This window comes from Jaculus jaculus, chromosome 17, assembly GCF_020740685.1.
Source record: "Jaculus jaculus isolate mJacJac1 chromosome 17, mJacJac1.mat.Y.cur, whole genome shotgun sequence".
Lineage (NCBI taxonomy): Eukaryota > Metazoa > Chordata > Mammalia > Rodentia > Dipodidae > Jaculus > Jaculus jaculus.
Genome location: NC_059118.1, coordinates 27409013 through 27433405, shown reverse-complemented (window position 1 = coordinate 27433405; position 24393 = coordinate 27409013). Strand labels below are relative to the sequence as shown.

Here is a 24393-nt window from a genome sequence, read left to right as displayed (position 1 = left end):
TAACCTAGAAACAGTATTCATAGCCATCAGCAGTAAAACAGGTAGTGAATAATAAATATATGCATATGATGAAACAGTACCAGTAGTGTAACAGAAGAGATTTCTAACATATATTTAAAAAAAAATGTTCAGGGTCTGGGGAAATGGCTTAGCGTTTAAGGTATTTGCCTGCAAAGCCTAAGTACTTGGGTTTGATTCCCCAGGACCCAAGTAAGCCAGATGCACAAGGAGGCACATGCTTCTGGAATTCATTTGCATTGGCTAGAGGCCCTGGCATGCCATTCTCTCTTTCTCTCTATATGCCTCTTTCTCTCTCGAATAAATAAATTTTAAAAATATTTTTTAAAAATTCAAAAGTATGTCAAATTAATTATGATAATATCAGAATAATACCCTTAGAACTGGAAATAGTTATGAATGAGAAGGAACCATTAGAGCATATTTACATTCTGGAAATGTTTTGTCTTTATCTGGCTATGATTAGACATTGGGATGTATTTGTAAAAACTTATCAAGCTATAATTTTAAATTATTCATTTTACTATATACAAAATGTACTTTGGTCTACAAATAACTTATTCTAAAATATTTTATTTTAATATATTTTCTTTAAAATCCCACCACTCCCACCAATGGAAATTCCAAGCAATCTTAACATTTAGAATGCCAACTAGAATATTTTATTTGCCTCCCAGGTTGATAAAATATAAATTTTGAGGTATCCCTAAATCTTTAAAATCTTTAGATCTTTAAAATGACCTAGTTGGTTAAATATTTTCTTTTTTAATTTTTTTTGTTCATTTTTATTTATTTATTTGAGAATTACAGAGAGAGAGAGGCAGATAGAGAGAGAGAATGAGCGTGACAGGGCCTCTAGCCACTGCAAACGAACTCCAGATGTGTGCGCCTGGCTAACATGGGTCCTGGGGAATCGAGCCTTGAACCAGGGTCCTTAGGCTTCACAGGCTTAACTGCTAAGCCATCTCTCCAGCCCAATATTTTCTTTATTGTAGTTTCTTTCTTCTTGAGTTGTATCTAAATTTTGTTGAATAGTTCACTATTGCTAGTATTATGAAATTATTCTGTACATTTTTGCTTTAGTCAACCATCTTGTCAAATTTTTGTTACTAATCTGTTTCACTTTAGAAGACTGGTTTTCTTCTCAACCTCATCTAGTGCATACTAGTGTATTATACTTATACCTCTGTCAACTAAAAACTTAATACCTGAATTGAATGCTTGGTCATATTCCTTCTTCAGTTGAAATTTCAAGTATTTTAATAATAAATATGATTTAATCTTTATTTACTTTAAGTAGGTCATATCTAAGTCTGGTTTTCTAGAATTTATTAAGATTATCTGCAAAGCTCTTAGGAACTTTTGCAATATAGTAATACTTCAATGATTAATTCAATTACTTACTATCTTTCTTTTCCTTTTCCTTTTCTTTTTTTCTTTTGTTTTCTTTCTTATATTTTGAAGCAGGGTCTCAGTCTAGCCCTGGGTGACCCCGGAATTAACTCTGTAGCCCCATGCTGACCTTGAACTCAAAATGATCTGCCTTGCTCAGCCTACTGAGTGCTATGGTTATAGGCATTAGCTACCATACCAAGCTCAATTATTTGGTTTCTAAAAACTGAACCATTCTTATATTCCCAAAAAGAAATCATTGTGCTGTATTGTATATGGTGTGCATTCTCTTTGTATGTGCTATTAGTTTAAGTTTTCTGATACTCAGAAAGCTTCTGTATGTGTATGAATGAAGTTTAATTTTTATAACATAGATTTTATATTATTATCCCTAGTTGCATAGTAATTATTGACTTTCATGACTTTGGGAAGGTCAGGTTTGAATTATGCTCTGTTGTGAACAAATCTTTGAGACCTAGTAATGGAATTTTTATTAGCCTTTTAAAAAAACTTAGGGACGTCTACTTTTATTTGACCACAAAGCAGTACTTTCAGGTAAGTAATTTTCTTCTAATGCACAAACACACAAGCCTTTAAACAAATCTATTTTGTATAATTTGGGATTTTTTTGAAATTTTTATTTTTATATTTTTTTTCCACAGTCCGTGGTGGATGACTGGATTGAATCATATAAACAAGACAGGGACATCGCACTTCTGGATTTAATCAACTTTTTTATCCAGTGTTCAGGATGTCGAGGTACCGAATTGTAAAATAAATGATGTGTATTGAGCCTTTCAGTCTAATAGTGTGACTCACTTTACCAGCCAGTAGTCATATTCTATACTTGGGAATCACTTTTGGCAGACAAAATGATTGGTGTTATTTAAGACTACCTCGCTTCTTTTCCAGTTCATTTTTAAAAACCCTTGTAAAGCAACACATTTCAATATTTTTGAAAGTTTGTTTGTTGTTTTGCTTTAAGAACTGACTTTTTAACCCATATACTTTTATAATTTTTACTTGTTTACACACCAGCTTCATGTAAGAAGTTATGCTAGTTGCTAACATCCTTTATTTTGTATCATTGTAGTTATTTATCTTTTACATATAAATTTTAAACTTCCATATCAAAACCAGGAATTTTTGATATATGTTGGGTTAGGAATCCATAAGAGGATTTGTTCAAGTGAAGTTCTGAATTTTATTAGATATCTTTTAGATATTTTTCTTCTCTTGAATAGGTATAGCTAAGCAGTTTAGATTCTATTACATGGGTATAGTCGGTAAAGCACAGGGAGAATAGTGATGTTTCATTGAGCTCATTGTTTTGATTGTTGTTTTCTTTTCTCACACACAAAGTCCCTTCCACAATGACTGACTGCTGTTCTCACAACTCATAATTCATAAGTACACAACACAACCAGTAACCCTACTTTGGATTATCCTCAGTGGAGTGAGGTCAGGGAGGAAGGGAATGGTACCAACACATGATTTGCCCATACAAAGTTTCTGCTTAATTTTTTTTTAAAGTAATTTTATTTAAGAAGAAATACATAGGGAAAGATGACTTAGCCATTAAAGATGCTTTTTTGCAAAGCCTGCCAGCCTGGCCAGGTTCAATTTCCAAGTTATGCATGTAAGCACAATGCAAAAAGCGATGCAAGTGTCGTGTTCATTGTAGTGTAGGAGGCCCTGACACAGTCATACACACAGATACACATAGGTAGAAAATCAATAAAATTTTAAAAAACACAAAAGAAATCAAAAGCAAAGCTCCCAGGAGCAATGTCTTCAGTGACTAAAGATTCTTGCACCCCAGCCGCCATGTAAAGTTGGACACCAAAGGGGGGGCACAAGCCTCTTTAATCTGAACATACCTATTGCAGTGGAAGGTGGAGTTGAGGATCTCCAAATAACAAACCCTGTCCTAAACACTCTCCACATCATCATCACCCACATCATTACACATACACCCACCAATAAATAAAAAAAGACTAGGCTAAGTAAAATAAAAAGCCTCTGCATTTCCCTTTCCCACCAGGAACTGTTTAGATTACAATTTTTAAAGGAGTCTTCATTTTAAAGAACAAAGATGGAGATATGTGACAGGTTAATGAAAGTCTCGAATAAATACACACACACACACACACACACACACACACACACACACACACACACAAATGTTTCATTTTTATTATCTGTTTGGTATTCGCCAAATAACATGCTTTTCCTACATTAGCTTATTTCATCTGTGTTAAATACCACAGCTGCCTGAGAGAACTGTTACCTTATAGATAAGTAAATTAAATTGAAAAGTTTTTGTTGTGGTTATCTAATATCATATAGATAGTGCCAAATATCACTCAGTGGAGAGTGCTTCCCTAGCCCTGTACCCTGAGTTCGATGCTCAGCATTACAAAACAACAGAAGAGATTCTTCGTAAGGCTGCCTCACCAGATACTTGAGACTAATAGGGAGGGGCTGTGTGTCTGTCTGATATGGAGGTTGGGGAGAATAAGAAAGCACAAGGTAACAGATTAGGTAGAAAGGCCTTCAGAAAAGAAAGCATAATTTATTACAAGACATACAGTTCTAGAGCTGTATCCTAGAGCATGGAGACTGGTTAGCAGTAAGAAGAGATGGGGCCATTTGACAATATGTAGGTTCTTTTTACAGTGGTCATGTAGATGGGGCAATCCCTGATATGCTTTACATCTGTTATCTCATCTAGTTTAGCACTTTTGTTAGATTGGATTTGGTTTTGCTTGTTGTTCTTGTTGTTTTTAGTTTAATTGAGGCAGGGTCTCACTCTAACCCAAGCTGATCTGGAACTCACTCTGTAGGCTAGGCTGGCCCCAAACTTGTGAATCATTATAATCATACTCCTACCACAGCCTCCCAAGTGCTGGCATTAAAATTTGTACTACCACACCTGGCTGTAGATTGGGTTTTAATTTTAAAACAAGTGAATAACCCATGTTTTTCCTCTTGAAATACATTCTCACAGGTCAATTTTAAGCTATATAATAATATTTACTGATTCTTGCCTTTCTGTCCATCTCTATAGTTAACTACTCTTAAATAGACGTTGTATGTATATATTTACATTTGTCTCATAATATAAATTGAAATATGCACTCTTCCTTTTGCACCTCATTACACAAAAGATGATGTGTAAGCCGGTTGTGGAGTCTCATGCCTATATTCATAACACTGAGTCAGGATTTGCCGTGAATTTGAGAATAGTCTGGGCTACATAGTAAATTCCAGTCCAGCATAGGCTACAAGAGAAAACTCTTATCCTTCCTCCCTTGCAAAATAATGCTAGTGTATGTGTGCACAGAGAGCATTCTCTTTAAACCCTCTCCCAAACACAACATCCTTGCAATCTTTTTTTTTTTAATTTTTTTTTGTTCATTTTCATTTATTTATTTGAGAGTGACAGACATAGAGAGAAAGACAGATGGAGGGAGAGAGAGAGAATGGGCGCGCCAGGGCTTCCAGCCACCGCAAACGAACTCCAGACGCGTGCGCCCCCTTGTGCATCTGGCTAACGTGGGACCTGGGGAACCGAGCCTCGAACCGGGGTCCTTAGGCTTCACAGGCAAGCGCTTAACCGCTAAGCCATCTCTCCAGCCCGCTTGCAATCTTTTGTATATTTGCATAGTAATTAATTTAACTAGTCTACTGTTATAGCCTATTGCATTAACTTTCTTATTTTACTATTACAAATACTACTGTCATGAATAATTGTGCATATACTTCATGTCCTTTTGTGAATAAATACCTGTAGTTCAATGTGTTTGTAGTTAGATATTCTCGTGTCTGCTATGTAATATATACTCCTTTATTTCTACACATAGTATATTAAAATGTTTGTAAAACTATTTCTTTTTTAGCTCTATCTCTTTCTCTATCACCCCCCCCCCCTCTTTGCTGTAGGCCAGGATGACCTAGAATTCATTATGTAATCTTAGGCTGTCCTTGAACTCACAACAGTCTTCCTACCTCTGTCTCCCAAGTGCTGGGATTAAACATGTGTGCCACCATGCCTTTTAGCCTTTTCATCAAAGCATGTTTATGAAGGTTTGTTTTTAGTTAGTCTTTAATAAATGATCTTTAAAAAATTTATCTGTGCAAGTTACATCTTATGAATATTGATAATATACAGCTATTTAAAGTATCATTCAATATCAGTATCATATAGTAGGTTTATAACGTTCTTCAACTGTTACAGTCTGTTTCTATAAGAAAGGTATCGTAGGGGGCTGGAGAGATTGCTTAGTGGTTAAGGCACTTACCCATGAATCCTAGGAACTCCTGTTCAAATCTCCAGGTCCCAGGAAACCAGGTGCCCAGTGGTGCAAGCATGCAATGTTACACATGCACACAAGGGGTCATATGCATCTGGAATTTGTTCAAAGTGGCTGAAGGCCCTGGCACATCCATCCTCTCTCTAAATAAATAAATAATTTTAAAAAACAAAGTAGCATAGACTAAGTGCCTTATTAACATAAATTCATTTATCACAGTTCTGCCATCTAGAAGTTGGAGATCAGGGTCAGAATGGTCTGATTCTGATGAAGGCTCTTCTTTGAGACTATCAATTTACTCTATATTTCTATGATATAACAGGACAAAAGAACTCTGAGTTACCTTTCATAGTATACTAACTAACTCTCTAAATACTTCCATCTGTCCAACTTCTTAGAACTGTCACATTACAGTAAAAATGTGTTAAGTAAGAATTTGGGGGATTGGGCTGGAGAGATGGCTTAGCAGTTAAGCGCTTGCCTGTGAAGCCTAAGAACCCCAGTTCGAGGCTCGATTCCTCAGGACCCACGTTAGCCAAATGCACAAGGTGGCACATGTGTCTGGAGTTCATTTGCAGTGGCTGGAGGGAGTGCCCATTCTCTCTCTCTCTCTCTCTGCCTCTTTTGCTCTCTGTCACTCAAATAAATAAAAATAAAAACAAAAAAATAAAAAAAATTGGGGGATAAATAAGCAAATTAGTTCATTGTAGGAATTGGCACTACTATGATGTTTTAGAACTTAGACAATTCATTCCAGAAGAATACCTCATACTCATTAAGTAATTACTCTTCATTCCTCCCTACCCTATATCTTGTCCACTACTAACCCACTTTTTAAAAAAATTTTTATTAACATTTTCCATTATTATAAAATATATCCCATGGTAATTCCCTCCCTCCCCACCCCCACACTTTCCCATTTGAAATTCCATTCTCCATCATATTACCTCCCCATTACAATCATTGTAATTACATATATACAATATCAACCTATTAAGTATCCTCTTCCCTTCCTTTCTCCACCCTTTATGTCTCCTTTGTACCTTACTGGCCTCTGCTACTAAGTATTTTCCTTCTCACGCAGAAGACCAGTCATCTGTAGCTAGGATCCACATATGAGAGAGAACATGTGGCGCTTGGCTTTCTGGGCCTGGGTTACCTCACTTAGTATCATACTTTCCAGATCCATCCATTTTTCTGCAAATTTCATAACTTCATTTTTCTTTACCGCTGAGTAGAACTCCATTGTATAAATGTGCCACATCTTCATTATCCACTCATCTGTTGAGGGACATCTAGGCTGGTTCCATTTCCCAGCTATTATAAATTGAGCAGCAATAAACATGGTTGAGCACGTACTTGTAAGGAAATGAGATGAGTCCTTAGGATATATGCCTAGGAGTGCTATAGCTGGGTCATATGGTAGATCAATCTTTAGCTGTTTTAGGAACCTCCACACTGTTTTCCACAATGGCTGGACCAGATTGCATTCCCACCAGCAGTGTAGAAACTAACCCACTTTTTGTCAGTGTAAATTTGCCTGTTCTTGGCATTTTATATTACCAAAAAAAAAATACATATGACTTTTTGTGTCCGATTGGTATAGTAATCTGGGGTGCCTTTCAGAGGGACAAATCCTTTCGTGGCTCTTGTTTAGGCTGTATGTCAGGATTTAGGGTGCTGGCCAGCCATACAAAACATTTACTGAATTTGTTCCCTCCAGGTACTTGTCTTAGGAATTCAGTGAGTGAAATCCATAGACCATAGAGGATGAAGTTTAGAAAGATTTTATTACAGAGTATAAAAAAGGAGAGAAGGCATAGTTCCTGCCAAGCAGGAAAGGAGTCCCTCATAATGGGAAAACCTCTTAGGGAAAGTAAAACAGAAAGCTCCCATGTGGGAGTGGTCCTGTGTGGGAAAATCCACCTGGTGTCTCTGATCAGTGTCTTCTATGGGAATTCACTGGATGTTGCCTAAGCTGGTTAGTCCAGCCCCCATGCCAGCTGTGTCTGGGCTTTTCCAGGTTTCTAGTAAAGGGAATAATCACACTTACATTATACGAAAAGGGGTATTCTTTTTTTTTCTGACATTTCTGATATTTAACAAGGTAGAAGCTGTGAGGACTCCTTTAGGGCAAAAGGGACAGGTGGCACTGGATCCCCGTTACAGGCTCAGGGACATTTGTTGCTTTTAACCCCTTCAAGTTTACTTTCAGGGCCTTCATATCCCTAAATTAGCTCATGATTTCTTTCACTTACCATACAGTTTTGAGGTTCATCTAAGTTGTAACAAGTTACATCAGTAGTTCATTCCTTTCATATATAAGGCTGATAATATTCCCTTGTATGTCTTTATCACAGATTAGCACATATCAAATTGGCAAAAGTTAAAAAGTACACTATTAGTGAGGTTTTGAGAAAAACAAAAGCTACTACATTATTAATTGGAAAACAGCTTAGTTCAGTTCTTTGGTAAAAGAATTTGAACATTATCCCCTAAAGCTAATCATATTAAATATTCTGTGACTTTTCCCTGAACGTAAAACTTAAGCAATACAATAATAAGCTATATTATTTGTGATTGGAAACAACCTAAGTGGCCATATATGAAATGGTTATTGAATAAACTGTAATATAGATATAAACTGAAATTGTGACCCACTCAGAGGGGGGTATTGTAAATTTATGTCTAGGTTTCCATGATACACATTGAAGGGGAAAATGCCAAAGAATATCGAGCATGCTGCCTTTTTTTTTTGTCCCCAGGGTCCTTGCAGAGGGGGAAGACAAGAAAGAAAATACTGAGATACATACATTTCTTTGCTCATTTGACCAAGAAGTAATGCAAAAAGGATAAGTCACAAAATAATGAGTTTGCTTACTTATAAGGAGGTGTGTTTGTAAAGCTTCAAGGAAATTGGTGTGGGCATGGTATCTTAATTTAAACAAACTTTTTTGTGTGAGTATGTATATGTTGGTGTATGTGCTGTGTGCCAAAATACAATCTCAGACTGTCATTCCTCATGTGCTGTCTATTTTTTCTACTTGCCAAGTAGGCTATCCTGACTTGCCAGTGAGTCTGAGAGATCCACCTCCCCCAGCTCCCCAGTACTGGGATTACTGTTTTATGCAACTACCCAGCCTCGTAAAATTTGAGTTCTGGGAATCCGTTTCTTTTATTTATTTATGTGTGTGTGTGTGTGTGTGTGTGTGTAATTTTATGTATTTAGTTTTTTATTTGAGGAAGGGGCAGAGAGAATGGGCGCACCAGGACCTCCAGCCTCCAGCATCTGGCTTACATAGGTCCTGGGGAATCGAACCAGGGTCCTTAGGCTTTTCAGGCAAATGCGTTAACTGCTAAGCCATTTCTTAATACTTGTGAGGCACACAATTAACCAAATGAGCTGTCTCCCTATCCCTGAGTGTACTTTTTGAATAGTCCTGATCTTTGGTGTTCTCTTAATATTTACATTCTCAACATCATCATCAACAACAACAACAAAAAAAAAAAGCAAAGGTAAAAGTGCTGATCCTAAAATTGAATGAGAACACAACAAATGAACTGGCAATCCTCTTGGTTCATGTCTTCAAGTGCTATCATTGTAGGCATAGATCACTTTGTCCTCCTCTAACATAGTTTTTGAAGTCTCATTGCTTTCTCCATAATCCTGATTGGCTAAGAAAATATAGTGAACATAATATTCATCCGGTCTCAAAGTGATTCCTTACATGATGCCTACTTTTTATAATATGTAAAAATAGAAACTTTGCAGAGAAAGACATTACCTTAATCAAGTGATGTAAGAAAACATTACTGAGTTACTGAACTAGTTGACACCAGGTATTTCCTGGAAAGTACTTTAAAGAACTCAACATCACTTCTGTAGTATTCTTACCCAATTCATTTGGACTGAATCTACTCATGAAGAAACATCAGAAAGGAGAAGTTGAAATGTATTTTTCAAAGACGATTATCTTGTACTCTTCAAATATTAGTATTATAAAATACTTAGACATGACTCAGAAACAATTGCACCTTGAAGAGACTAAACAAAATTGGCAGTTGAATACGATGTGTGACCTTACAGTTTCTTTTGACATAAATCTGTGAGAGAAGTACTGAAACCTGTATTTCCTCTGTGTACAAGACCATTAAATATGCATTTTATCTATTGTTAATCTCATAGGCTAATAAATATACTGTAGCTACATAACTTTTGAGGATAATTTATTCTGGCAGAAAATAAAGGAATATCATGTCTACAGATTACTCATATCAACACTTGGTATGTGAAGAGGTATAGAAATTAAGACAGAGGTGGCGTATGCCTTTAATCCCAGCACTCAGAAGGCAGAAGTAGGAGGATCATCATGACTTTGGGGCAACCTTAAGACTGCATAGTGAGTTCCAGGTCTGCCTGAGCTAGAGTGAGACACAACCTCGAAAAAATAATTAAAAAAAAAAAACAGGTGTAAAATGTTTATGTCTGAAGAATTTGGGTAGAGAGTATTCTCTGTATTTTCATACTTTTCTGTTACCCAGAAATGAGTCAAGGTAAAGAGAGAGAGAGAGAATGGAGTGTTATTTTCAAAATGAGCCAACATCATGCTTAAGGGATGTCAGTATTTTCACTCTCAAGATAAGAATGAGTACCCTCATAATTCATGTTTTACTTTATATTGGAGTTAAAGCTCTTAATTAGATAATAAAAATGAGTATGCTAAGCTAATTAAGCAATAAGACAGTTTGATAATATATTAAGTTCCATAGCCAATAGGTGCAGAATTCAGTATATTCAGTATATACATGTACATTTAGTAGAAGATTGGGAAGCCCCATCCTTAAGATAAAAATGGGGGAATTAGATGGGCTGGAGAGATGGCTTAGTGGTTAAGCGCTTGCCTGTGAAGCCTACGGATCCCAGTTTGAGGTTTGATCCCCCAGGACCCACATTAGCCAAATGCACAAGGGTGCACACGCGTCTGGAGTTTGCAGTGGCTGGAGGCCCTGGTGTGCCCATTCTCTCTCTGACTCTTTGTCTGTTGCTCTCAAAAAATTCTTTTAGACCTACTACACTAGGATAACTTTACAGTGCATGAAGATTTAAAATGCAAGGTGAGCATGGAGTATGTATGTGTTTATAATCCAAACTACTTGGTAGTCAGGCAGGACTATTTCTAATTTGAGACTTGCGTAGCCAAAAAATAGCAGAAACAAGAAAAGTATTTTAAAAATCTAAAAATGAACAAGGATGAAATTCCCTTAAAAGCTTGCTTAGGATCTGTTATAAAAGAAAAATATTGCCGGGCGTGGTGGCATATGCCTTTAATCCCAGCACGCGGGAGGCAGAGGTAGGAGGATCACCGTGAGTTCGAGGCCACCCTGAGATTACCTAGTGAATTCCAGGTCAGCCTGGGCTAGAGTGAGACCCTACCTCAAAAAAAAAAAAAAAAAAAAAAAAAAAAAAAATTTATAAACTACAGCAAAAAACTGAAAATTTTTATTCATTGAAAATATTGCAAGGATGGTAAAAAATACCTTTATATTATAAAAGCCAATAATCTCTGATACATGTTGAGTTAATATTTTCCACTTTATCAGAATATTTGATTAGTAATTAATTTTCAGAATGTAAGTTGAAATTTTATTGTATCAGCCCATTTTCTCCTAAAGTTACAGAGGGATTCAAGGCAAAACAGGTGTTTTGTAAATTGGCTTAAAGGGGCCTACAGAGATAGCTTAGTGGTTAAGGCCCTTGCCTGCAAAGTCTAATGAATCATGTTCAAATCTCCAGGTCCCACGTAAGCCAGATGCGCAGACACACAACTGTGCAGTGTTGCACATGTGCACAAGGGGCCCTGTCTGGACTTAGAGTGCAGTGACTGGAGACCTTGGCATGCCATTCCCCCCCCCGCCCACACACACACCATTAATAATAACAAGGCCAGTCTATTGGGCTTGTCTCAAAAAATAAAGTAAAATAACTTGACTTAAAGAGCAGGAGAAATGGTTCAGCAGTTAAAGGTACTTGTCTGTAAAGTCTAATGTCCCCAGGTCAATTCCCCAGTATTCACATAAAGCCAGATGCATAAAGTAGCTCGTGCCTCTGGAGTTTGTTTACAGAGTTAAGAGGCCCTGGTGTGCTCAGATTATTTATCTTCAATCCATCCATCCTTTTCAAGTAAATAAAATAAAGCGGCTTAAAATGTGAAGAAATCAAGGGCAAGAAGGAAGAATACTTTAGGACTATTATTACTGATTCAAAGGGATGATGCTACCAATGATACTCTAAATGAATAGAATTGGCTCTAATACCGCTTTTTATTATTACCTTGGCTCTTGAAACATAGAATGCAGTATCGCCTTCTTGCCTTTTGCCATTTTAGGTTGTACCTGTCCCCAACCCCCAATTGTTTTTCTATCTCTACCCATATACTTATAGTCTGTTTACTAAGTCTTTTCATTTAAATCATCTAGATTCTATTGTGAATTCTACTTATTCTTTAATTTCTCAGTCAAAATCAGATAATTCAACATATAAGAATAGAATATATATATAGTATCAGTTATGATAAACAAGAAGTTAGTTTAAGCACTATTGATGTAGTTCAGTACTTCTGCCTTCTGTACCTATAAAATGTCATAACCAAGCTGGGGGAGATGACTTAGCGGTTAACGTGCTTGTCTACAAAGCCTTAAGTATTCAAAGTGTATTGATGGCACAGTGGTTAAAGACACTTGAATTTACAGCCTGCAAGCCCAGGTTCAATCCAGCTGTCCGCAGCAGACATTAGTTTTTCGTGGCAAGAGACCTTCAAGTGCTCATATGAAAGAAAGAAAAGCCTCAAGTATTATCATTGTTAGGTCTATTATATTGACCTTGGGATGTTTGTGTTTTAGTGTAGATGTTTAGTATATAATTTGAGAAATGCCAAATGCATTATTTTAGTTATGAAATGACGTTAGAAATCACCTTCTTAGTTTTATACAACACATAGTTTTTCCATTTTCAAGTATTTATGCCTAACAGAGAACTTCCAACAGCCTGAGTGCTTTCTGGAAATACAGGCTTGGCAGATAATTGACATCATGTAGGAACATTTCATTAGTTTTCTGAACTTCCCCAGTTCATCTAGCCTTTAGTATCTCAGTAATATTTCCAGGGCACCACTAGACAACAAGAAATTAACTTTAGTTCCTTTTATGAAGTAATTACTTCAAATATATTTATGTTTTAACAACCTGGTAGCTGAAGAGTGATATGTAAGACAATTGTATTCCAATCTTTTTCTTAGCCACAGTAATTCATAATGATTTTGTGCATCACATTGAATACTGAAGTATATGCATCCTCTGATTTTGGATTCACCCTCATTTCCTGCCTTTGGAAGGAGAGATGGAGATGAGGGGGTACACATAGAGCCTCTTGTCACTGCAAACAAACTCTAGATGTATGGAGCATCTGGCATCATGTGGGTACTGGCAGTTGAACCTGGGCTGTTAGGCTTTGCAAGCAAGCAGCTTTAACCACTGAGTTATTTCTCCAGCCCTCATTTGGGTTTTCTTTCTTTCCTTTTTCCGAGGTAGAGTGTCACTCTAGCCCAGACTGACCTGGAATTCACTCTGTATTCTCAGGATTCCCTCAAACTCATGGTGATTCTTACCTCTGTCTCCCTAGTGCTGGGATTAAAGGCATGCTCTACCACTCCTGGCATCATTTGGGTTTTCTGGTACTACTTTTAACCTTGTACTGTAGATTCATTCTCTTGGCTTTTCCTACAGAGTGCTGGAATTACAGGGATTAACCACCATGACTGATACTGGAAATTTTTCATATTTGAAAATCCTGATTCTTCTTATTATTTTTTTTTTCTTTTTCGAGAGAGGGTCTCACTCTAACTCTGGCTGAACTGGAAATCACTCTGTAGTCTCAGGGTGGCCTTGAACTCATGGTAATCCTCCTTCCTCTGCCTCCCAAGTGCTGGGATGTAAAGCTTGTGCCACCATGCCCGGCTCCTGATTCTTATTTTTTAATGTTTTCTTTATCTATTTTAGAAAGAGACGGGGGGAGAGAAGGGGATGGAGAGTCAGCACACATGGGCCTCTAGCAACTGCAAATAAACTGCAAACATTTGATACAATTTATGCATCTGACTTACATGGGTATTGAGGAATTGAGCCTGGGACCTTAGGCTTCACTGGCAAGCGGCTTAACTACTAAGTTTTCTCTCTGGCCCAAGTCCTGGTTTTTAATACTGTACTATAATAACATTAGCATACATACCGTGCATCCATTTATGGGAAAGTTTTCTGTCTCCTCTACTCTTAAATTGCTCTATTATATTGAAAAGTTGATTGGCTAGAAACTTTGTGATCTGTGTATGTGTTTCTTAGGTGCAATTTCAATGGAATTATATTGTATCTGTGTATTAATGTTGCTCAACATAGACATTGACATTTTAGGTTGGATAATTCCTTCTTATAGCAAGCATTTCTTCATTGTCAACTTTTACTATTGTTCATGGCCTCTTATCTCCCAAATTTAGCTTAGAACTTCTCCCCAGTACCTTCATGTCAACATGATTGTCAGGTAGAAGAGTAAAACTTGACAATACACTTTTATATACCAGTGGATGATGATCATGGAATTAAACCTTCCAATTTGTGATCATTGTGTACACTTACCCATGTATTTAGGGTTTAATTCTTTTGAATTTTTTGTTTGTTTGTTTTTTGAGGTAGGGCCTCACTCTAGCCCACGCTGGCCTGGAATTCACTATGTAGTCTCAGGGTGGCCTCAAACTCACAGCAATCCTCCTACCTCTGCCTTTCCAGTGCTGGGGTTAAAGGTGTGTGCCACCACACCCAGCTTATTTTCAATATTTTTATTTGAGACAGAGAGGGAGGGGAAGAGAGAGACAGAATGGGTACTCCAGGCCCTCTAGCCACTGCAGACATACTCCAGATGCATGCACCACCTTGTGCATCTGGCTTACATGGGACATGGGGAATTGAACCTAGGTCCTTGGGCTTTGCAGGCAAACACCTTAACTGCTAAGCCATCTCTCCAGTCCTGCCGTTTAATTTTCTTTATTTTTTTTTTATAATTTTTTAATATATATTTTACTTTTTATTACTAGCAATGGACATATCTTATATGTAAGCATCACATCTTGGTACCATCCTTTCCCTCCTACTTCACCCTTTCCTGAGGAGGCCTTCCTCATTGGGGATGCAGGTCAACCCCATGGGGAGTGTGGGTCATGCATTATGGGCAGCAGCCAGTTATGGGGGAGAGGTAATGTCTCTTTGCAAAATGTCACAATTTGTGGCTCTAACAATCTGTCCTCCTCCTCTTCCGTAAGATTCCCTGAGCCATGCTGGGAACATTTTAAGTCTACTTCGGTGATGGGCACTTAGGAGGAGCATCTAGGTATCTGGTTTGGTAGGTGTTGAGTGTCCTTGGTACCTTTCTCCATCACCCTTGTGCTGACATCAGCTTAACTGAGAGCAGCATTCTTGCTCATTTCCTCAATTCCTCTGTAAATACAGCAGGGGCCAAGGTGGAGTGTGCTGGGTCCCAGTTCCCATCTGAAAAAGAGAAGCAGATTCTCCAATGGAGAGTGAAGTCAGCACCAGTTAAATGGGATAACCATTCTTAATTTAAACAGAATTATAAGGGTTTAGACACTTTTATAGTATAAGGTTAGTGGGAGCTTCACAATGGAAAGCAGAGTCATTATCTGGATATGTTTCTGACTTATTTCCCAGTTCCAGATATGGTTACCTTTCCACTGAGCAGATCTGTTAGCGAATCCAAGAGCAGTTGATTACCCACCATGGCTGTGTGACATTATTGCACTTGTGAGAGCTTTATGTCAGATTGTTTGCTTCTGAGTTGCATAGACTTTGAGTTGCTTAAACACATGTTGGCCACTTTCCCCTGGTAGCTTATGTAGTGCCTTTCAGTGCTAGATGGCCTAGTTATCTGAGGGCAGCCAGTCCTCCAGGTTCCAGTCAGGTCTCTCCATGGTCCATGCCAACAGCAATTGATGTCTTCAGTTGTAGTATCTTACCATTAACTTCTGTTGGGTAATCAAGTGCTCTGACAGAAGTCTGTCTTCTTTATCTTGGGAGATCTAGTAGGTCTCTCTGATCAACAGCTCACTGTGGATGTACACTACATCCTGGTACCAGGGATTATAGGCCAGTGCCAAGGGAAAAGGAAAAAGAAAAAGCCAGAGAAGAAAAAGAAATAGGAGAAATTTGGGGTTAGGTTTTATCTCACTCTCTCCAGGGCCCTTTGATTCAGGTGCTTGAGGGTTCCACTTTTTAGTCTGATTTCTAGGATATAGGATTCTATAGTACCAGTTCAATTAGGGTTCATATTTTGTGTCTCCCCTCACCCCACACACACACCCTTTTCCTTTCCCTAAGCCCTGCCCTCCCTATTGTCCAAGCCTCAAGATGCTATTCAGTTATATCAGCAACTTGGGCTGATCCAGGTTAGGAACTGCAGATGAGTGAGATCATGCAACGATTGTGTAAGTTCACTTAAAATGATCTGTTTCATGTTCAATCATTTTTCTACAAATTTCAATGTGTCATTTTCCTTACTGCTGAGTAGAATTCCATCGTGTACATATACCACATCTTAGTTACCCATTCATCCAATGATGGTCACCTGGGTTGATTCCAGTTTTTAGCTGTTATGAATTGAGCAGCTAAAAACATGGGTGAGCAAATATTTCTGAACTGAGATGTGGAGCTTTTAGGGTAAATGACCAGTAAGGGAATAACAGGGTCTGCTGGTCACTGTATATTCATCCTTTTTAGGAGTCTCCACATTGATTTCCACACTGGTTATACCAGCTTACCTTCCCACCAACAGTGAATGAGGGTTCCTATTTCTCCACAGCCTCGCCAACATTTGTTTTCATTTGATTTTTTGTTTGTTTGTTTTTTGTTTTTTGAGGTATGGTCTCACTGTAGCCCAGGGTGACCTGGAATTCACTATGTAGTTTCAGAGTGGCCTTAAAACTCAAGGAGATCCTCCCACCTCTGCCTCCCGAGTGCTGGGATTAAAGACATGTGCCACCACACCTGGCCTTCATTTGATTTTTTAATGTTTTCTATACTTACTGGGGTAAGGTGGAATCTCATAGTTGTTTTAATTTGATTTCCTTAATGGTTAGGGATGTTGAACATTTATTTAAATGTGTGCTAGCCATTTGTAATTCTTCCTCTGAGAACTCCCTCTTGAGTTCTCTGCCTCACTTTTGGAGTGGGTTGTTTGATTTTTTTATTGTTTAGTTTTTTGAGTTCTTTGTAGATTCTAGATATTAGGCTTCTGTCAGTGCTATAGCTGGCAAAGATTTTCTCCCATTCAGTGGGTGAACAATTGGCTCTGCTTATGGTATGTTTGTCTGTGCAAATGGTGTTAGACAAATTAGATGACCATATGTAGAAAAATGAAATTAGACCCACTCATTTCGCCACACACAAAAATCAAGTCCAAACAAATTAAAGACCTCAGTATAAGACCTGAAACTTTTCAATTACTGGAAGAAAAAATAGGAAACACACTCCACGATGTAGAAATGGGAAAAGACTTCCTGAACAAAACTCCAGTAGCCAAGGAAATTAAACAGGTACTCAACCAATGGGATCTCATGAAGCTAAAAAGTAATTTTGTCCTTAAAAAATCTTGTCTTCCTATACAACCTTTTTGCATTTTACTCCCATCTTTTAAATTATTGCTCATTTTGTGTTGTTAATACCCTGTTTTGGATTAACAAAAGTGCTCATAATTTTCTATCTCATTTTTTTCTATTTTTGGATTTACTGATAAGGTTTCCTACCTTAATAGCATGAATTATATTGAATATTCTGAGATTGGGTTTTTTTCAGAACATCATTTAGAATTGGTGTCTGAGTCTCAAGGAGTTTTGTTACCATTTTTTCAATTATTATTAAATTATTTTTTACAGGGTTTCTCTAGGTAGTGCATGTACTTAAAGTTCTACAACTGCAGTTAACCAAGTACGTGAATTTGTCTCCATGTATGATTAGCAGCATATTTCTTAATTTCTGAACTTAATTTCTATTAAATTTTCATATTGCTATTCATTTATTGCATAATTTTTTATTTTTAAATTTATTTTAAAATTATTTTATTTTTTATCAACAACTTCCATAATTATGGACACTAAACCATGGTAATTCCCTCCCCTTCCCCACTTTCATCTTCAAAACTCCACTATCCATATATCCCCTTCTCCTCTCAATTAGTCTCTCTTTTATTTTGATGTCATCATCTTTTCCTCCTATTATGAGGTACCTGTGTAGGTAGCACCAGGCATTGCAAGTCCATGGATGGATATCCAGGCCATTTTGTGTCTGGAACACAGCATTATAAGTAGTTCTACCCTTCCTTTGGCTCTTACATTTTTTCTGCCACCTCTTCCCCAGTGGACTCTGAGCCTTGGAGAGTGTGATAGAGATGTCTCAGTGCTGAGTATTCCTGTGTCACTTTTTCTGAGCACTGTGTTGTCTTTTGAGTCATCCCAGAGGACACCACAATCTGAAAAGAGAAGCTTCTCTAACCAAAAGTGATAGTAAGGTTAGTATATTCACAAAAGCTAGGAAGTAGAACCAGCCTACATGTCCCTTAACTGATGAATGGATAATGAAGATGTGCTACACTTACACAATGGAGTTCTGTTCAGCAGCAAAGAAAAATGAAATTATGAAATTTGAAGGCAAATGAATGGATCTGGAAAGGATTATGCTGAGTGAGGTAACCCAGGTTCAGAAAGCTAAATGTCACATGTTCTTTCCTATGTGTAGATCCTATCTACACATGTTTAGACTTGTATGTGAGTTGGAGTAATAATTGGTAGCAGAGGCCAGTAAGGGGGTATAAGAGAGGGAGGAAGAGCTAGGCATGGTGGCCCATGCCTTTAATCCCAGCACTGGGAGGCAGAGGTAGGAGGATCACTGTGAGTTCGAGGCCACACTGAGACTCCATAGTGAATTCCAGGTCAGCCTGGGTTAGAGTGAGACCCTACCTTAAAAAACCAAAAAGAGAGAGAGAGAAAGAGGGAGGGAGGGAGGCGAAGGCCGGATTTAAGGGGATTTTGTTTTATATATGTAAATATATGAATAGGTTACTGGGGATAGAATGGCCTAAGTAAGGTTAGGAGGGGAAGAGATTGAGAAAAGGAAAGGTAGAGTGATGGTCAGTCAAATTTAAGAGGGTTATGAATATGTTCTGTGGAAACCTACTTATTTGGACAATGACACCCCAGAATCCATAGATTGTTATTTTTTTTTATGTGTGTGTGTGGAGGGGAGAGAATTTGTGTGCCAGGGCCTCTAGCTAGCCAGGGCACATGTGTCTTGCTTACTTGGGCTTTGGGAAGTTGACCCTGGGTCGTTAGGCTTCTCAGGCAAGCACCTTAACTGCTAATCCATCTCTCCAGCCCTAGTGTTTCTTTATAAGATTATTTTATGCATTTGTGGTATGTGTGTGTGTGTGTGTAGATGCACACATCATATAAATACATGTGTGGATGCCAAAGGAGTATATCAGGTGAACTCATGGATTGCAGATCATTTTAATTTACTTGCAACTCTCTCTTTGAACCTTGAATTACTATTTTTTCCATTAAATTGACTGATCAGGAGTCCTAGTGATTCTCCTGTCTCCCCCCTCCCTCCCAACAACCCTGTGATATGGGCCTAAGTGGTCACACAGCTTCCTGTGCAGTTGCTAACATAGAAAGTCAGTAATGGTGCTTGTGCACCAAATGCTGCAACCCTCTGAGTCATATCTTCATCCCTGCTTTTAAAGATTTTGTGGTCAAAGTTTTAAATGTTTTATGTGTTCTTAAAAACTGTGTATATAGCCTGTTATTTCAGGTTTAATATGGTCATTGTTAAGGGAGTTTAGTGATTATGTTCATATATTTTACAACTTAATTTATTATTTGCTCTTTAAAATTATCTGAGAGATTCTGTGTTAAGTTCCCATATCATGACAATAGATTTATGTATTTCTCCTTTACCACATTGTGCTGTGTTCTTATATTGTAATTTAATGCTACTAGTTTTCTTAGTCATTATCAACACATTAAAGAATTGTTCATCTAGCTTTACACATATACATGGCTGTTAATTCCTTACATTTTATTTGGTTTGATTCTCTTATCATGGCCTGCACTATCTTAACAGGTGCTTAGATATATAATTCACTATTTTTCACTATAGAAGTGATGTTATGCAGTCTCTCTTCTTTTCTTCATGTGAGATATATCCGAGATCACATCTGCTTAAAGTACAGCAGTTCAAACTGGTTGTGACATTCTGCCAATTTCAGAGTCTGTAGAGCAAATTCTGACAACTTATTTTGCATTGATTTCTTAAAGTACACTTTGATGGATATACAATTTAATATTTACTGTTACTTTCATTCAGCAGATTGAAGACATTCTGTCTTTTACTATAGAGAATTAGGAATTTCACTTTCTTTTTACCTTACTTGCAACGAGATATTTTGGGGCCAGGAAGATCAATACACCAGGATCTTCTGCAACTGCAAATGAATTCCATATGAATGTAGCACTTTGTGTACCTGGCTGGACATGGCAGGTCAGGTTTTATAAGCTAGTGTCTTTACTTCTGAGCCATCTCCCTAGCCTAGGAATTTTACTTTTTTTGTTTGTTTGTTTTTCAAGGTAGAGTCTCATTCTAGCCCAGGCTGACCTGGAATTCACTATGTAGTCTCAGGGTGGCCTTGAACTCACAACGATTATCTTACCTCTGCCTCCTGAGTGCTGGGATTAAAGGCATGTGCCACCACACCCAGCCGAATTTCACTTTCTTGATACATGAGGTTTTAACATTGATATTTCAAGTTTCACATTGCTTGTTATAAGTGAAATGCACTCTTGCTTTTTAAAATCACTCCTAAGTTTTCTGACTTTTAAATGTTACTTCTTCCTACTTCATTTGTCTCAATAACTTAGTTTAAGCTTTGAATACTGCATCTATTAAAATTTCTGTTACTTTCTGAATATTTTGCCAACCCCTTAGTTTTCAATTTAATTATTCTCTGTTCATCTGTGACAGTCTGGTAAATTTTATGTTACTTGTTATATTTTACTTTCTAGAAATTGTAGCTAGATTTCCTTGCCAAGAAAGATCCTTTCCTGAAACTCAGTCTTGCATTTTCATTTGTATTAGGAAATTAATATGTGAATGTATAGTATTTCGATTGTGTTCCTATGCCTTTATCCTCTTTTGTCCCTTCTCCACACCCCACCCCCATCCCCCTATGACCCTCCTCTTTCAAGGTAATTATTTTGTTCTTTTATTCCTTTTCAGCCTTTCATGTCAAAATATTGATAGGCTCAGAATCATGTTGGTGTGTGGGTATTATTGTCCTCAATTGAGATCATAAATGCACCAGTTGGTTCATGTCAGAAGGCACTGCCCCAAAGTACATCTATGTTCCCTGTAGCTTTTACATTGTTTGTTGCCACCTTCTTGTGCAGTCTTCCCAGAGCCTTGGAAGGCATGATGGAAATCTTATTTAGTGTTGAGCCCCCAGAAGTCTCTTCTCTTCTGCTTAGATGTGTTTTGATTCTCAGTTTCTGTCTAATAGAAATGATTCCTTTAGTTCTAAGACCTGGGCTCTCTCTTCTGGTCGTTTTGATCAGTCTACCATGTTTGCTACATTCTAATATCAGTTTAAAGTGATTTTTTTCAAGCTAGATATGTTTTTGTTAGCCTATAACCCTTATAAGACAGAGGCAGGAGGATTATCTAAAGGTCATCTTTGGTACATAGTGAGTTTGAGGCCAGCTCGCATGAAACCTGTCTCCAAAAACAAAAAAATGACTTATCTCTCCCATTTATTTCCCTTTATTAGATTCCATGTATATATCAGTATAAATTATAATTCATAACATTTAAGTACTCCTAAATAGAATTTTTATATAAATGTAATTTTCTAAGTACTTTACTTTTGAGATATTTTACTTGTCTTTTTTATTGTTACATAGTTTTTCCTGAACTCTGATTTTCATGGGACTACTTAAGTATCAGCTATTTATTATTATTTTAAAGGTTTCAAATGTAGAAGTGTACAGGTCCTATTTTAAATAAATCTATAGTAAAAAAATAAGAAAGATCTCAGTGTGTTTGTACTTTAGTTAAAGCTGTTCAGTGTGCACAAAAGAAGATAGCAAATATTAAAATAAAAGAGTTTAGAACAAAATATTTGATTATTCTTTGCCTTATATTATCCAGGGTGTTTCTGAAAAGTTATATATGTATCTTAAATGGGTGATAATAGTGAGCTTACCTTGTAGAAGAATTCAAGATAATTCATGTAGATACTGACCTAAGCATCAAGGATTTGATGCATAGATATACATAATATCTCCTGGAGAATAAAGTACAGAATGTGAAACATCTAAGTGTTGTAGAGAATACTTACAAGTACTACTTAGCCCTGTGATCCTTGTTAATAATCAGTAGTGTTTAGTCATACTAATAGCTTGTACCCTTGATTCAGATTTAAAGAAAGATTTTTCCCTTTAGTTCTCCCCTTCCACTAAATGTTAATAAATACAACAAAACACAATCTCTTTGTGATTGAAGCATCAGAGACACAAAAAGTGCCAGCCATAACAATTTATTTTTGGTTTTTTTTGGGGGGGGGGGGTAGGGTCTCACTCTGGTCCAGGCTATGTACTCTCAGGGTGGTTGCAAACTCTCTGTGATCCTACCCCTGCCTCCCGAGTGCTGGGATTAAAGGTGTGCACCACCACGCCTGGCCATAACAATAACAATGTTAATACATCTTTAAGAAGAAAATGTTTAGTAGAAGGAGAAATGAAAGAATGCTATAACCACCTTCACACATTGAATGGATCATATGTGCCATGACCAACCACACACCAAATATTTGGGTAACCTAGAAGGGAAATTAGTCAATTTCTATAAACATACAACATAAGAAAACTGAATTATGAAGAAATACAGAATCTAAAATGATCTACAACGAGTTGGGGAGGGTGAATTACTTATCAAACCTATGAGCCAAGGAAACACCTGGAATAAATGTCTTTACTGGTGAATTCAACCCGATTTTCAGAAAATAATACTAGTTCCAGTCTTTCCCCCAAAATTAGGTTTCAACAGTTCTAAATGCAATGTATAAGGTAGCGTTATTCTAGTATAAAATTAAGCACACCATAACAAAACCACAGACCAGTACCTCTGATCAATATGTATTACAGAAAAAATGTCAGCCAGAGAAATTAAGGAGGCTGAAAAGATAGATCAGCAGTTAAAACACCTTGCTTACAAAGCCTGTCCACCAGGGTGTAATAGTGAAAGACACCAAATGCGAAAAAGTAGTGCATCTGGCATTCATTTGCAGAGACAAAACACCCTGAGATGCCCATATACCCATGTTTAAATAAAACAAATTTAGCAACATCAGAAAATTTTCATACACTATTGAAAAGTGAGTATACCCATGAGCTGCAAGGAAAAATCAACATGATATTTTACATTAGCAAAGTGAAGGATAAAAATATCTCAGTAAGGCTGGGTGTGGTGGTGCACACCTTTAATCCCTGCACTTGAGAGACAGAGGTAGGAGGATCTCCATGAGTTCAAGAGACTACATAATTAATTACAGGTCAGCCTGGGCCAGAGTGAGACCCTACCTTGAGAAAAAAATCTCAGTAGACAGAGATCAATAAATTTCAGCATCCCCTTTTAAAGAACTTGTTGACAGTTTTCATACATGTAGACAATATAACATAATCCCTTCCTTTACTTTCCCTTTCCCTCTCTGAAGTCCTCCCTCCACTGATTCCCTTCTTTCCAACTAGTCTCTCTTCTACTTTGATGTCATATATGCCATTCCTTTTATGCAGGTCTTGTGTAGGTAGCCTTAGCCACTGTGATGTCATGACTACCACAGGCCCTTGGTATCTGGAAGGCAGCATTGCAGAGCACTCCATCCCTTTCTTTGGAGCTTACATTCTTTCTACCACCTCTTCTGCAGTAGTCCCTGAGCATCAGAGAGAATTATAGTGCTGAACACTCAACTGTCACTTCTTTTCAGTATTTTGATGAGTTTGACTCTACTTAGGGATTACTACCATCTGAAGAGAGAAATTCTTCTCACAAAAAAAAAAAAAAAATGAGAGTGAGATTACTATATGAGCAGAAACATAAATACTTGAAAGGCAGTTTGGTGGGAATTATGTATCCATTTAGGAAAATAATAATGTTAGTTCTTCCCCCTGCCACAGGGGGTGAACTTAGGACCTCCTCAGTCATAGACTTTTAAGTAGGTCTTCAGTGCTAGGTAGGAATTTTCTCTACTGGTGCATACCTCAAATCCCAGCAGAGAGCAATTGGTTTCCTCCATAAAATACTTGCCATCCTTGTACCAGTTGCACATTGGCCTAGCTGACCAGTTATAAACCTTGCAGAGTCCACTGATGCTCTAAACCATTAATGACTTTTCTCCTTCAACTGGGAAGAGGCTTTCAGCTCAACTCCTGCTTGATTTCTCTGTCCTGCACCCTCTACATGTGTTGCCTTCAGCAGTAGGGTCTTACCATTTAGTTCAGGTGGA

General features: G+C 37.5%; 1 protein-coding gene across 1 annotated transcript in view; it reads left to right on the top strand.

Moving 5' to 3' along the window:
- Positions 1-24393, top strand: part of Stag1 (stromal antigen 1) — a 476250-nt gene that overhangs the window by 178675 nt on the left and 273182 nt on the right. The window contains exon 5 of the mRNA XM_004664349.2: positions 2073-2169. Within this exon, the coding sequence (XP_004664406.1) occupies positions 2073-2169 (97 nt within the window). The remainder of the gene's footprint in view (positions 1-2072; positions 2170-24393) is intronic.